The sequence below is a fragment of the Sylvia atricapilla genome, chromosome 13 (assembly GCF_009819655.1).
Source record: "Sylvia atricapilla isolate bSylAtr1 chromosome 13, bSylAtr1.pri, whole genome shotgun sequence".
NCBI classification, from domain to species: Eukaryota; Metazoa; Chordata; class Aves; order Passeriformes; family Sylviidae; genus Sylvia; species Sylvia atricapilla.
In genome coordinates this window covers 9,290,579-9,304,694 of record NC_089152.1, presented here as the reverse complement: position 1 = coordinate 9,304,694, position 14,116 = coordinate 9,290,579, and the positions used below count along the sequence as shown (strand labels likewise).

At 40.3% G+C, this 14,116-nt stretch overlaps 1 protein-coding gene across 1 annotated transcript in view; it reads left to right on the top strand.

The window, feature by feature from the left end:
* The window catches only part of ADAMTSL3 (ADAMTS like 3), a 165,024-nt gene extending 151,382 nt beyond the window's left edge, over nt 1–13,642 (top strand). Inside the window, exons 23-30 of the mRNA XM_066328347.1 lie at nt 2,767–2,949; nt 4,927–5,046; nt 5,833–6,045; nt 8,300–8,483; nt 10,920–11,124; nt 11,908–12,017; nt 12,566–12,780; nt 13,309–13,642. Coding sequence (XP_066184444.1) covers nt 2,767–2,949; nt 4,927–5,046; nt 5,833–6,045; nt 8,300–8,483; nt 10,920–11,124; nt 11,908–12,017; nt 12,566–12,780; nt 13,309–13,418 — 1,340 coding nt within the window. The 3' untranslated portion in view covers nt 13,419–13,642. The remainder of the gene's footprint in view (nt 1–2,766; nt 2,950–4,926; nt 5,047–5,832; nt 6,046–8,299; nt 8,484–10,919; nt 11,125–11,907; nt 12,018–12,565; nt 12,781–13,308) is intronic.
* Nucleotides 13,643–14,116: the final 474 nt, after the last annotated feature.

Sequence of the window (14,116 nt, the reverse complement as noted above, 5' to 3'; positions counted from 1 at the left end):
TAATAATTAACTCCTAGATAAAAATCTCACTCTTTGATAGTTTGGGGTAAAATGCAGTGCAGGAGTGTTGTTTGGAGCTCAAACAGCTCCCCTTGAGGGGTGCACCCTGAGGGTATCCATGTCACATCAGCTGCTGGAAAACAGCAGCGTGCCATGCCCGTGTGTAAAGCTCTGGTGGTGGTTTTAATGTGATCTATTTAACTGCTTGTTTTCCGTGGATTCCCTCTCACACACTCTTTATCTCTTACTGCCAGCACCCCTAGGATGGCTTGGGTGGATTCCTGGTGGATGACAGCTGGACTGGCTGCTGGCCTGAGGTGCAGGGCTCTGTCTGCACTTCTCCTCAGACCTACAATTTATGTTTGTGTGCTCACATTATTCACTTGAGTAATGGCCTGATTTACTTGTGTGTGTGGTATTACTCACTTGTTTTCCCTGAAGAGAAACAAATACAGCTCTTTGGAGAAAGAAAGGGGAATCATTTGCTATAACTTGAGTTTAAGGTGTGTGACAGATACCCAGTTTTGAACTTAAAATGAGTGGCAAAGCTATTCTGCAGATGTCTTCTGCAAACTGAACTCCAGTTCACATTTTAAAAGGCTCTACACGTCTCTGAATGAGGCACACGTAGAAGAATAGAGACATGACAGTTTTTCTGGGATAGCTCTAGGATATAAACCGTTTGGAAGAAAAATATTTGACCTTAGTTAAATCCTGGGAATGAGCTACATTTCTAAATGCTGCCATGAGAGCAGAGGGAGGACTATCATGAGGTGATATTAGGCTGATGTTTGATAGAGGCTCAGGTTAAAAGTTTAAATTTGAACCATTCCAAACGTTTTTTTGTTTTGGGGAATTTGACTTTAAACCTTTTCACTTCAGTCCCATCTCAGTTGTGCTGCTTCTGGCTTCTTTTTGGCTGTGATTGGCCTGATGGGTTTTGGTGCCAGTGAGGGTAGTCTGGCTGCAAACCTCTGGGCCTTAGAGTAAAACAGCTCAGATCCTCACACCACCTCCTCAGCCCATCTGCAGAGTAAGTATATATGCCTGAATGGCTGTGGAAAGTACACTGTAAAGGAAAAATGTCTGAGAATTATACACTTTAGCCAGAAATCTGGGTAAAATGGAAAAAAGACCCTTAAACCAAGACCTCATCCTAATTCCAGATGGATTTTTTCAAAGTGGCATAAAGGTTCTTCTAGAAACTTAAAAAACAACCTGGTTTTTGGACCTTTGTGCACTCTGCAGATCTTGTTTTACACAGCTTTATTCAGTAAAATGCAATTCTACATGAATTTAAAAGCAGGGAACAGCTGCTAAATTCTCCAGAATAAAATCTGTGATTATGCTGAGAGTGTTTCTCTTCACTGCCTTTCTAGACAAAATGGCGGGGGGAGCTTTTTCCTTCAGTGAAATTGCAGGTTCCAAAAAATATGTCTGGTTCCTATTACAGCAAAGGAAAAACTTGAGGTGTGCATTGGAAGTGCTAAGCCAGTGATTGAAATGTTAAAGTTGTTCCTAAAGGCCATTCCACATCATGAAGACATCATCTGTAAAGTAATACTGCACAATGATCTGTGAGGAGAGGAGGCTGAATTAGCATTCAGCATGGCTGGAGCTTCCAAAAGTCCCACATTCGGGTGGCTCCTGCAGCAGAACCTGGTTGAGGAGCCTTCAGTGAGCACTGACCGATTTATTTAGTGAAAAAAAGGGTTCAGGTGAAAGACTTTTTCATCTGTGACTTGTCCCATCCCTGCACCTTGGTGCACATCTCAATGTGCCACATATGCCAACTTACCCAGGGACTTCCTGCAAGATTTTGGAACTTGGAAAGATCATTTCTCCTGCAGCAGCTCAATCAGAGGTGTCTGATTTGCCAACTTGCAAAATTTCTTTTTAAAGGCAAGTGTATGAGGAAAATAAAACAGTTAAAATCTTCCCACTGGTAGTGTGCCAGTGGAAAAAATAATTTCATTAAAAATAAGTGTTCAAAGTAATTTGTTGATTAAAATTGAAAATGACAAGTTGTCTGCAAGAGCTGAGGCTCTCAGAGTTCAAGCACTGTTGCAGGACTGATGATAGACCTTTGGCTTCTGTACCACACTAACTGAGATTGCTTAACAAGAGAACCCCTCTTTTCATTGTTAATAGCTCTTTCTGTTCCCTTCCCTTCACCCTCTGTCACTACAAGCTGTAAAGATAACATCTGCAACTTGGAGAAGTTGTCACAAGTGTTTTGGCATAAATTGGCCACATGTATTTTCTAATCTATTTTTTTTTCTTCAAGAGAAATATTGTTGCCCCATATTTTTTTTTCCTAATTTTTGATATAAATTTTTAGCTTCCTTCCTCCCTTCTGTCCTTCCTTCCTTCCTTGTGGGAAGCAGGTGGAATGAAAAGGTGCTGTGCAGATTTTTCCATCAGCTTTTCCTGACTGGGTTTAGTGGTGTCACATCTTTCAGTGAGATACCTGGGCACGCTGCTTTTGTAGGACTGGTAGCAGTCTGTAAAGCTGTCTTTGAGCTGGGCTTGCAGTACTTAACTTTTGATCTTTGTTCTTAGTGGGATGCTGAATTTTTAATAGGGCTCACAACTGAGAGGTTTTCTGGCGAGTGTGAAAACTGCTTGTTTTACTACAATGTTGCTACTTAGGTTTTCACACTCTGTGAATTGACAAAGGAACAAAGGATTCTTGCATGCAGTTAGCAATATAAACCCTATGGCTCATCTCTCACAACAAATGTTTCAATTATTTTCATTTTAAAGGCATCCCCAAACCAAATGTAACGTGGTTGAAGAAGAAAGATGTTTTACAAGTCAATTCTTTCTTGGTTTTGAATGGCTCTTTATTTCTGAGGAATGTTTCCTATGGAGATGCAGGAACATACACTTGCAGAGCAACTAATGCCCTTGGAAAAGCTGAGGCTGTATCTGTTCTCCACATAACTGGTAAGCACTAAATGAGAATTCCTTACTGATAACAAAAGTCAGTCAATTTATAATCAAAGTTTAACCATAAAATAGTTGGGGGCATATTTAGCATTTTATTAGAAACTTGAAAATTTTGATGGCATCTGACTCCCTTGGATCTGTTTTCTATTTTGTGTTTCATTTAATGTGGATCTGTGTGCAGGTGGTTTGACTTGTGACTTCGAGGTTGTTCCATCTTCTTGCTTCCAGGTGATAAATAACCAGCCCTTAAACCACCTGACACATTAGGAATTAAATCCACTGTTACAGTGGGCCCAGTGCTTCTAACTAGAGACACAGGCTTGAGTATTCAGAAAATCTTCAGGGAAACACAGGAAAATGAAAGCAAAGGCTGGTTTTGGGGTTTGGTGCTCATTTTTTTTTTAATTATAGATGCCAACAAAATGTAGGAAGAGTGGAAAAGAAAAAAATTTTGATTGAGCTCTGAACCCTCAGAGTAGAAAATGTAAAGAAAAATCTCTGTTGTAAGTAGATGAATGTTGTAATTCCGTATAAAGCAATCATGCCTTGCAAATCCCTGCAGTCAGTGCATCATTTGGCTCTAGAGATGAGCTGTCTCACCCCTTTGCTGTGCAAAGTGCAGCACAGCTCCCCATGACCAGTCCTGCCACAAAGATCCCTTTCTTGGGCACACACCTTGGGCAGGTTGTGGATATTTGGGTCTGTTGGCTGAGGACATTCTAAAGACATAATAGGAGCCTCTGTGTGAGGATGAGTGTAGACTGAAGCTGCCTTCCTGCTTTCGGTTTTCCTGGAGTACATCAAAACTTCGGATGTTCCAGAGTGGAATATTATTATAATGACGTGACTGGAAGATTGCTCACAAGAGTCTAAATTTTGTTTCTGTTCCTGGTCATGTGACATTAGTTTAAATAAATCTGGAGTGGATAGGAGAAGGCCAAATTCTCCAAGTTTTTGGCCGTGCAAAACTGCAGTGAAATGGGAGGACTTCTGCTGTCAGGACTTGCAGATTGCAGTGGCTCAGTGTTGTCTGAAATATCCCATCACATTTTTGGCCTGGCTACAGGACTTGCTGCCTGGTCAGGGCCAGCAGTAGCACAGAGCCTGTGCAGCCTTTCCAACAAAACTCCCTATGGGCTGACAAGGCAACCAGTCCTTTGCCTGTGGAACTGGCCTCACTGTGGTTTTGTGGAGACTTTTTTGTCCTGGTGTTTACAGACAGGCAGGAGGCTTTGTGCAGAAATTGCACATTGAGGAAAAATGTTGAGCCAATGTAAAATGACCCAGAGAAATTGGAATATAGCAAAAGATTTAAACCCTTCTGAAAGGAGAGCCATAGATGTTATGTACATTCATTAAAACAAAAATGTTGACTAAGTGGTAAGAACTGTGTGTTACTGACAGATTGCCCACATTTTTGGCAGTTATTCTGCCAGCATATGATAAAAAAGAAGGAGTTGCTATAGTGATGGGCATTTGACTCTGCATTCATTATGCTATCTCTATGCATAATTAGAGTTTAAAAGATGTTCTTCTTTTTTTCTATTATAACACTTTGTCATAATTCCATTTAATGGAACAGAGCAATTGGCCAGATTCCACTGGGAGAATTCTTTTTCTTACAATCTCTGCATGCAATGAAATAATAAATAACATTCTCATGAAAACCAGGAAATACTTCCTGTAAATCTCGTTTTTATACTGTTACAGGCTTGTTTTTCTGACAAATTTAATAAATTTATTGATTTTATTAATTCAGAAACTTGCATAAACATAAATAATTTCTGTTTCCCTGTACATGTGTAGTTTATTTCCTAGACAATTTAACTGTATAAATGAAGTTGTTCCTAAAGAATTCCAAACTGCTATTATCTTTTGCTTCATAACTACCATGCTGGATATTTTGATATGAAATCTTTTTTGGCATCATGATTTAACTCTTGCTCAGAAGAGATCTTGTTCACTGTGTTACAGACCAAAGACTTACAGAGAATAACACTCAGTTGCTGAAGGGAAGCAGAAAAAAGCGTGTTCTGATGGCATCTGGGATTGGCACAAATGTCAGTGTGGTACCTGGCGATCCACTAAGAATAGGTGTGTTGTCTTTTCTGCTTTTTCATTAATATTATTTATTTATTGTATTAAAATAGAGGAGTCCCCAGGGAAAAAGTGAGTGCAGTTCCCAAGAGTCCAGGTTTGGTGACCATCTGGATTTCTTAACTCTAGCTCAGCTCTCAATTACCAGTGAGGAGGCCTTAGATTAAGATACACAATCACATTTTTTTATCCAGCTTTTCAAAAAAAACAGCTTTTCCTAAGACATTGTGAGGTGAATCACCCTGTCACTAAAGCCATGTGATTGCTCTTTGAGCTTCATTTGAAAAATGGGAGGGATTCAGCTGGGCTCTATGTTTGTGTTTTTTCCCATCTAAATAATGTCTTTGTTTCCTTCCCTGCCTGTGCCCTGTAGAGCAAAAATGCAGAAATTTCATTAAATGCATTTAATTTTCCCAAACAGATAGAAGGTCTTTAATTACAGACCTATTTGCATATTGTAGAGTCTGGGATGAAGCCTTTGTTCCATTTAAATCATTGTTCCCCCCTTCCAATTTGTCCTGTAGAAGCTAAGTTTATAACAACTTACTGAAAGGGAAATTATAAAGAAGTGTGGTAAGTACACATCAGCTTACAGAACTCATACCCCTCAAGGGACAGTCAGGATTTTTGGCCATAGCTTGGACTTCAGTGGATTTATGCATGTTTTTGTTTTAATTTAGAATGGTAATATCCTTTATGTAGAACCACACACTCATATATCCTCGTTCACAAACGTTTCAATGTCTTGAGAAAAAAAACTGCTAAAATGCTGTTGATTTTTAGGTTGCCCGGTGCTGCCCAGTCACAGGAACAGAGTTCAGTGGCTCTTTGGAGATAGTCCAGTTGAGGAAGTTCAGACCTTGGAATACCGAACCCTGGCTGGGGGTCGTGTCCTAGAGGTGAACACCAGCTCTGGTCAATTTGCTGGACAATTCCGATGTCGGACCTCAGCTGGTGCAAAACTAATGTCAGTTTGGGTAAATGTCAAGAAGGAAGGTTTGTTGAAAATTATATGACAAATTCTTGAATTTTAAAATATCTTCTTTCGCTCTGTAAAGACTTTCCTAAGAACTAACCCTCTTTTCTGTGTTGAAAGTAATTCAGAAATACACGCTTAGCTTCACGTATAGGAGTGGTCTTATTTAAGTCAATAGGCAATGGCCATACTCAGAGATGGATATGGTAAATAATGTGTATCCAAATATCATGTAGGGGTTCTTATTGCTTGCCTGTGTATCTGAGAAGCTGAGATAATGTGTCTTTCTAAAACAGTTTTAAATCAGACAGGTTTTATCAACTTCCCCTTCAACAAACTTCTCCATGATAGCCCACCAAACTGAAACAAAATTGACTTGGAGGTCCTCTTTGGAAATACCTTCATTAAAATAATTTTAATGTAATTGTCATATTCCAGCATCATCACAATTAATATGGTAGTGATCTTTTTGCAGACACCCTTAATCACATCACTGTACTAGAGCACACTGCACACGCATAGATTTCCACGTGAAAGTTTCAAGAATGTCTTGTAAGGTTCCCCAGCAAAATACACTTGCACAAACTCACATTTCTATCAGTAGGTTATAAAATGTGCAGTGCAACTGAATTTCAAAATTGATGAATTTTAAAATAACCTTGTGTATGCACCAGCAGGACAATCATCTGTATTGGCAAACATTTTGTCAAGTTTTAAACATTGCAAGTGTTTAGAAAATAATTATGTTCTCTTTTTGAAAACCCAATTATAATTAAGAATTTAGATTTAAAAGCAAGCATCTGTTGACACTGTAAGCTTTTATCTATGTTTTAACTCTCCACCTATCAGTTTGATTTATGACTGATCTGCAAGGGACTCAAGCAGTAGGATCAGATCCCCTGTGCTCTGTATGAGGATGTTCTCAGTGACTGATCATGGGTGAAGAGGGTTCTGGAGTGCCTGAGGTTTTGAGGGAAGTTACATTTGGAAAGGAATCTTACTGAGGCACATCTGTGATCGAAACATTTACTTTTGAAAATCAAATGTAAATCAGAAAATACCCTAATAGAATTTTTAGGTCCAGCCTTGGATCCTAGTCTAGGTCTCATTACAGTTAGAATTTTTGCCAGTTATTGAACTGTCCACCTGCAGTCTTCAGCTGGACTGCCTTATGGTTGCCCAAGCGCCTCTCCAGCCAGGTTTGGGGTGATTCCATTTTCTAGTTCTGGGTTTTAACTGTGATGGTCACTTAAGTAAATGTTTCATCACTACCACACCCGTGCATTTGTGAGGCTGTAAAACCTCCCCTGGTGGTTTTTGCACAGTAGGCATTTTGAGGGCACTTCTGAGTAGTGTCATCCTAGTTAAACAAACAATACAGTCTCTCCATCATAGCTGCAGTCAGTAAATTTAACTATTTCTACTTTGAAAAAGACGCTTTTGTATTATTTTAAGAAATCCAGAAGTAATAAGGAAACATTGAAAAACAATAAGTTAAAGAATTCATTATGTGCTGCAAGAGTGGGTCTGTGGACACAGCTGGTAGCTATCAATTATTCTTGGTTATTATAGAAAAACCTGACTCCCTCTGTGATCACATAAAAATCTGTCAACATTGCACAGTACTTCATCTTTTACCAAGTGTCAAAAAAAATTGTGGAGGAAGGGGTAAGTGTGGAATTTTGACTAAATATAAAGGTAGTAATTGTTAGAGGTGATCGGTTTTTAATATAAAACGCTCTTTAAAACAAATTCCTTTTTCATCTTGCCAGATGCCTCAGTGGCAAATTATTTTTACATTAAATACTTCTCTGTAGTTTAGGACAGGATTTTCTTAAATCCTGAAATTATGTGAGGTGTCTGGAGTAAGATGAGTTTTCTTCAGGACGAACTTGCTGTAGAACAGCAGGAAACCTAGAGAGCCTGATTTACAATTTCCTCTTTTTAATGCTCATTGTATAAAAACGTTATGAAAGTTTTAAAGGAAGCTCATCAGTTCCTACTGTGAGCCAGGTTCTGCACTTCATGTGCTGATCTCATTTGCCTTCTAGAGGGCTTCATGCTCATAGGTAAGGGCAAAACTTGAGGAGAAGCTGAGCAGAACTAAATTCTACTTTGGCTCATGGTCCCTTTTTGCAGTGCTGAAATATTTGCTTTTCTACAGAGGATGTGGTGTCTATGCAGCCTACAGAGCGTGCTGCCAAATCAATCAAAATGGGACAGAGTTCCAATGTACAGTGCCTCTCTCACACTGCTTCCAATTGCATTTCTTAGATTACACCTGGGAATATGCTGAGTGGAGTCCTTGCTCTGCCACCTGTGGGCATTCAGGAACCCGCTCCAGGAGCCCGCAGTGCATGAACACTGAGAAACAGAAAGTAAATGAGTCACAATGCAGAGAGCTGCAAAAGCCAGTGATTGTTTACCAGCCCTGCCACAGAGAGGACTGCCCTCCCAGGTAAACTCCCTTCCCCTCTATTTGCGTGTGTGTTCAAATGCACTCACCACCTTCTGAAATTGTTTTTGTGTTTATGCTCTGGGTGTGAAATGTGGGGTTTATTTCAGCATGAACCTCAAAGCATGAGAGGTGTGGAAATGGATCACAAGCAAGGAGGGGAACACTTGATTCAGCTGAATAAATGAGACCTGAGTGTGGTCTCCATGCTGCTGCAGCAAGTCTGGCTGCTACCACACCACACCTCAAAAGCTAAGCTGGAGATCTCTCTGAGACACTGGGATGTGCAGTTCTGTGGAATCTGTGCCACTCCAGAGGGAAAACTTGCTGTGTTTAGAGTGGCCAGTGTAACTCTGTTCTCACCTGCTCTCCTTTGTGCCAGCAGACCTCTGAGTAAGATGTTTTCTGTGGAATGCCTCATTTCTCTCTAATGCCCCTCAGCACTGTGCTCCTCAAATATCTTTCCCTGCCAGTTTTATCACTGGATCAGCTGGGGATCATGGGGCTGAAAATATTTATATCACAGACAAGTGTATCACAACATCTGATTCCAAAGGCCAAAACCATACATCTAGACTATTTGAGTTGCACTGAGCATTCCAGCTCAACAGGGTGTTTCTCCAGATTTTCCACAGAAAACCCCATAGGGTCCTCAGAATAAGTGTGTTTGTTGCTTTAAAGAACTGGCCATCACTATCAGCAAAATCTGTGAGAGATACACACACTTTGGAGTTGTCCCTCACTGGAAAATGTTGGCAGGGAAGTGTTAAGACCTTAGCTGACATTGTGAGAGTGCATCTTGACAGTATGTTCTAAATTCTGTTCTAAATGCAGAGAACCTAGCAATAGATCTGTATCAGGAGAAGTTGTTTATATTTCATCATTAGCAGCCAAAAATCAGATTATTTTAAATTGTAATACAGAACTCCAGTCAGCCCAGAGAAAGCTAACATTTTGCCAGTAGAAAAATACTGAAATCAAACTAATAGTTTCAAGCACAGCTTCACTTGCAGATTTCCCTCTTAAGCTCCAGCATTTGGAGCAGATGACAGGAGGGTGCAAGAGGTCCTGGGGCTCCTCTGAGCAAGGTCATGCCTTTTAGTGGATTGCAAGGCATGACTAAATAATCTGATTATCACTGGCCCTGGAATATTCACAACATAAACAAATCTGTTATTTCATAGGGCTAAAGAGAATGGGAACTGAATTGTCTTTTTATCTGCTTAGATTTGTTCTGCTTTTAATTTGGCTTTATGTAATCACCAGTGGAAGACAATTGTGTGTATACTAACATAATTAACTCTGCCTTGAGCCATATGTGTATGCTAACATAAATTGGGGGGGGGGGGGGGGGGGGGTGTTTAATGCAATATTCCATGCTTTCTATACAGGAAGAGCATCCCAAATGTCTGGAAAATTGCCCTGTGTCTGTTTCTTGGTGCTTCTAACCTCTGTCCTTCCCTGTGATTACTGACCTGGGAGGGAAGTGCAAAATTTCCAGACTTCCCTTCCCATTTTCCCACTTACTGATTTCTGCACAATCTTCTCATCTCAAGGCAGCTCTTTAGAAAGCATTCATAGAATTATGAAGGTTTTAGATGTATAGTCAGTAGCACGGGACCTTAATTATGCAAAGCATTTTGCATGTGTTTAATCACTTCTCTCTGTCACAATGGAGTGGTACAGTTAAGCAAATATAAGGACTTGAGTATCTACTTGACTTGTGCTTTCTGTGCATGCACTACACCAAATGTTTGCAAAAGTACTTCAGCTTTAAAAGGGAGAAAAAGACAAGGGTGCAGATTGTAAAAGATTAATTTTCCTTGAATAGATATAAGCTGTTTGCGTGTAAGAAAATGAAATAATTGCTGAAGAAAATAGATTTTTTCCTGTTATCGCTCTTGTGGTACACAAAGCTCACTTTATATTTCTAGCCTAGATTTATTCAAAGAGCAAGTCAGCTTGATTGTATTACCACCTGCTGCCTCCCCAGATTTGTTCCTAGCTGCCAAGACAGACTAAATATTTGCAACTTCTAATCAATAAATAACGTGTTCTGCTTGAGCCGTTAACTGGTGAGATCTTGATGTAATAAATTTGGATGAGTTATGGCAGCTGTCACTTTAGTAGCAACTAAATTGTTACCATCCATTTTATAAGTAATAGAAAAGTACACTCTCCTTCCTCCTGGAATGTCACATCCTGGGGTGTAGGTCTGTAGGGCTCACCTAGTAACATTCTGGTAACAAGCATTGTAACCTCTGTTAGCAAATATGCTGTCAGCTGTTATCCACCATTAGAAGACCTTGCTCAAGTGAAGGAGCAGATTCTAACTATTCTCACATCTAAAATTTGCAAAGAGCGGTTCTTCTGCCTTTTCTTTGCAAACCACCAGCAGGGCTGCAATGATTGCCATGCATGTGTCTGTGCATCCTGTAGGTGGGTAGCTGGGCCGTGGTCCGAGTGCTCTGCACCTTGTGGCAGTGGATTTCGTCACCGACAGCTGTGGTGTCACCAAGCCAAAGCCAACGGCAGTGTGCTGTCCCTGCTGCCAGGGGCCTGCACACACAGAGACCGGCCCGTGGCAAGGACACCCTGCACAGGGCACTCCTGTCCCCTGGGGCCAGCACAGGCTAAAACACAGGTACGTAACAGCCTTTGTCTGGGATCTCCTTGTATTGTAAAAGTGGGACAGTCCCATCGTGCCACTGGCTGAACTTCTGTCCTCTTGTGGCTGAGCATCTGTCCTTTACCTTTCAGACCAATTAGAAATCTTGTTTCTTCATTTTATGCTCTCTGAGCAACTTTTTTTGTTGAAGACATGACTTGAAACCGGAGTATAAGCCTCAGTGTATTTTATAAGCTAAGCCATTATGATGTATTCCATTTTCCAAGCTAGTTTATTGCTTTTATTGCAGTCATATTAGTACACAGGTTGCATAGCTGTACTTGTGAAGTCTCAAAAAAAAAGATATATGAATGTGCTTCAACAACACATTGAAGAAATTGTTCGATTCACAGAATGCACAGAAGTCTGTTTTCCTATATTTTCTGTTTCCTCCTTCATGAGGCAATTAATTGGAACTGCTATCGCTGCATTCCCAATACAGGTTTTAGCAAGGCAAGTTTGTAATGAGTAGTACTACAGAAAGAATCCTGTAGCAGTAGGGGTGTAGCATGATGAGAGAAGACAATGGATTTGGTTTTAGGAACAGGCAGAAAAGTCAGGGTCTTGGCAAATTGCACAGAGAGAACCAAAAATATGTAGGCCTTATACAAAATGAGGTGTGACAAGGCTAAAAAAGGCAAGATGCAATAAATTATGGCTGGGCTGTGTAGCTGGGTAACTCCCTAGGAGGATAATTCTGTTGTTTCTAACTTGGCTGTTTTTTTTTCTCTCCCCTCACCCTTTTCTCTCAATTTTCAGTGTTCTGGTCGCTGTGCAGGCCGCCCTGCAGGTTCCCAGCACCGTCAGTTTATATGTCAGCTTCAGAACGGATCGTCAGTGCCAAACTCTTCTTGTGATGGAAGAAAAAGGTAAATAGTGTGAAGAAGTTACCAGTTAGATTCTTTAGATGACCAAATTGAAGGTACAGGATTGTCACTGCAAGTAGGCAAATTCTTTTGTGTCAAAGGAAACGAGGTAGAGACAGTCATCCTTTAGTGGACACTGGATGAATTCAGGAACCCAGGAGAGGTTATGACTGAAGAACACACAGCATCCAGTATGCAGTGTTTCAGGGTCAGTTAAGTTTTCTCAAAGATAAAGTACCTTTGGTATTCCATGGTTAGGAAACTGGTTTAAAGAAACTCATGTTTCCTCATGAGTGAGAAGGTGTGATGAGTGAGCGCAAAATTAAATAAAGGGAATTCAACTTACATAACAGAAACCAATGGAACAGGTTACTCAGAAAGTTGTGGTGTCTCCATCTTTGGAGATATTCAAAACACAGAGACAATTTTAAGGATCCTGGTTGGGTTGGCTGTGCTGTGAGCAGGGATGGGGGCTGATCAGTTCTACTGTCGTGTAAATAAGGGTTTAGCACAAAAGCAAACATTTAACTGCCATTTATTTCCCTGCACAGCCCTCCTGCCAGAAGGAACTGTTCTTCAGAGGTGTGTGATGTGTACTGGAGGACAGGCCCCTGGAGGCCCTGCAGTGTGGGCTGTGGGACTGGGTTCCAGTCCAGACGAGTGTCCTGCGTGCACAGGCAGAGCAACAAACCCGTGGCTGAGCAGTTCTGCGGAGGGAGGAAGAGACCAGTGGCCTGGCAACACTGCAATGTCACATCCTGTGGCAGTATGTAGATGTCTATTTAAATATGAGCATAGTAATAGTTTGTAGCAGTTATATTAGAAAGTGACTCACAGTTGTACACTATTGATTCTACAAGCATTTGATTGTACATCAAAGGTAAAACTATCCTCTCCAAGGAGCACTTCGTAATCCTGCGGTTTCTTTTCTCTAAGTAGGCCAGTTTGATATTAAAGCCTCAAAAGCACTTTTAGAAACAGGATATTTAGGAAGTTTTTTGCAAACTTCCCTACATGACTGTGCCAGTTGTGACTCAGAAGTCTCTGAGCGAGCTGTTAATGCCTCCAAGATGGGGTAGTGTTCTGAAACAGACAATGAGGAAATGAATGCAGTGAGATCACACCTCTCGCTTGTGACCTTGTTTAGCTTCGAATCCACTGCTGCCAGAAACGCACACTAAAATAATTACAAAGCTAGCAGGAAATCATCAGTTGTTTACAATTACTATGGCAAGCTCTGCTATTTCTCTTTTGCTCATTACAAAGCCTTGTAATGTTTAAATATATTTTTCAGAAGGCGAATGCAAGGATACAACTCCCTACTGTACATTTGTAAAGCAACTAAAGTTATGCTTGATAGACACCTACAAAGAAAGATGTTGCCAGTCATGTCAAGAAATGTAAGTCCTCTATGGCAAGTTCATGATGCTGCAGCGAAGAGATGAGAAGAGAGGTTCATTAAGCTAATGTTCTTGAAGTGTATTCTTGTAAATGAGACATTAGTTGTAACAGTTAAATGGCAACATGGAGCTAAGGAAAACAAAGTGTTGAGGATTGATGTGCTGGATAAGGTATTGTTTCTGGGAGCTTTCATTTTTTATTCTTTGCAGTGGAATTTCTAATGTTTTAAACATTTTCTTGCAAATCTGGAATAGCGAGATAATATCATGGCATATATCTGTCAGATTTTGCAGGCCATCATTTATAATTTTATCAGTGAAAAAAACATTACCTAAAAGCAGCAAATAGGGTTATTGTCCTTAACTTATGAGGAAGAGTCACAAAAATACTTTGAAATGCAGCAACTCTTGACTCCCAGGATTTTGGTTTGGTTATTTTTTTCATCGTATTTAACACCATTTTTAAATTTATAGAAGCTGTGGCTTGTAGCTGTAAAACTTTGGCAGCAGCTTCATTTTCATAAACAGTTTGAGCTTAAGGGTTGATCTCACAGGATATGCTTTACAGATACTAGCTCTCAGATGGATACACAGAAGTACATTAAATTTTTTTCCTGCTTTTATTTCTGTGCATTCAGTAAGAAATTGTAGAAACTATACAATTTTCAAAGCAGCAACAGATTTCTTCTGAATAAATGAGGT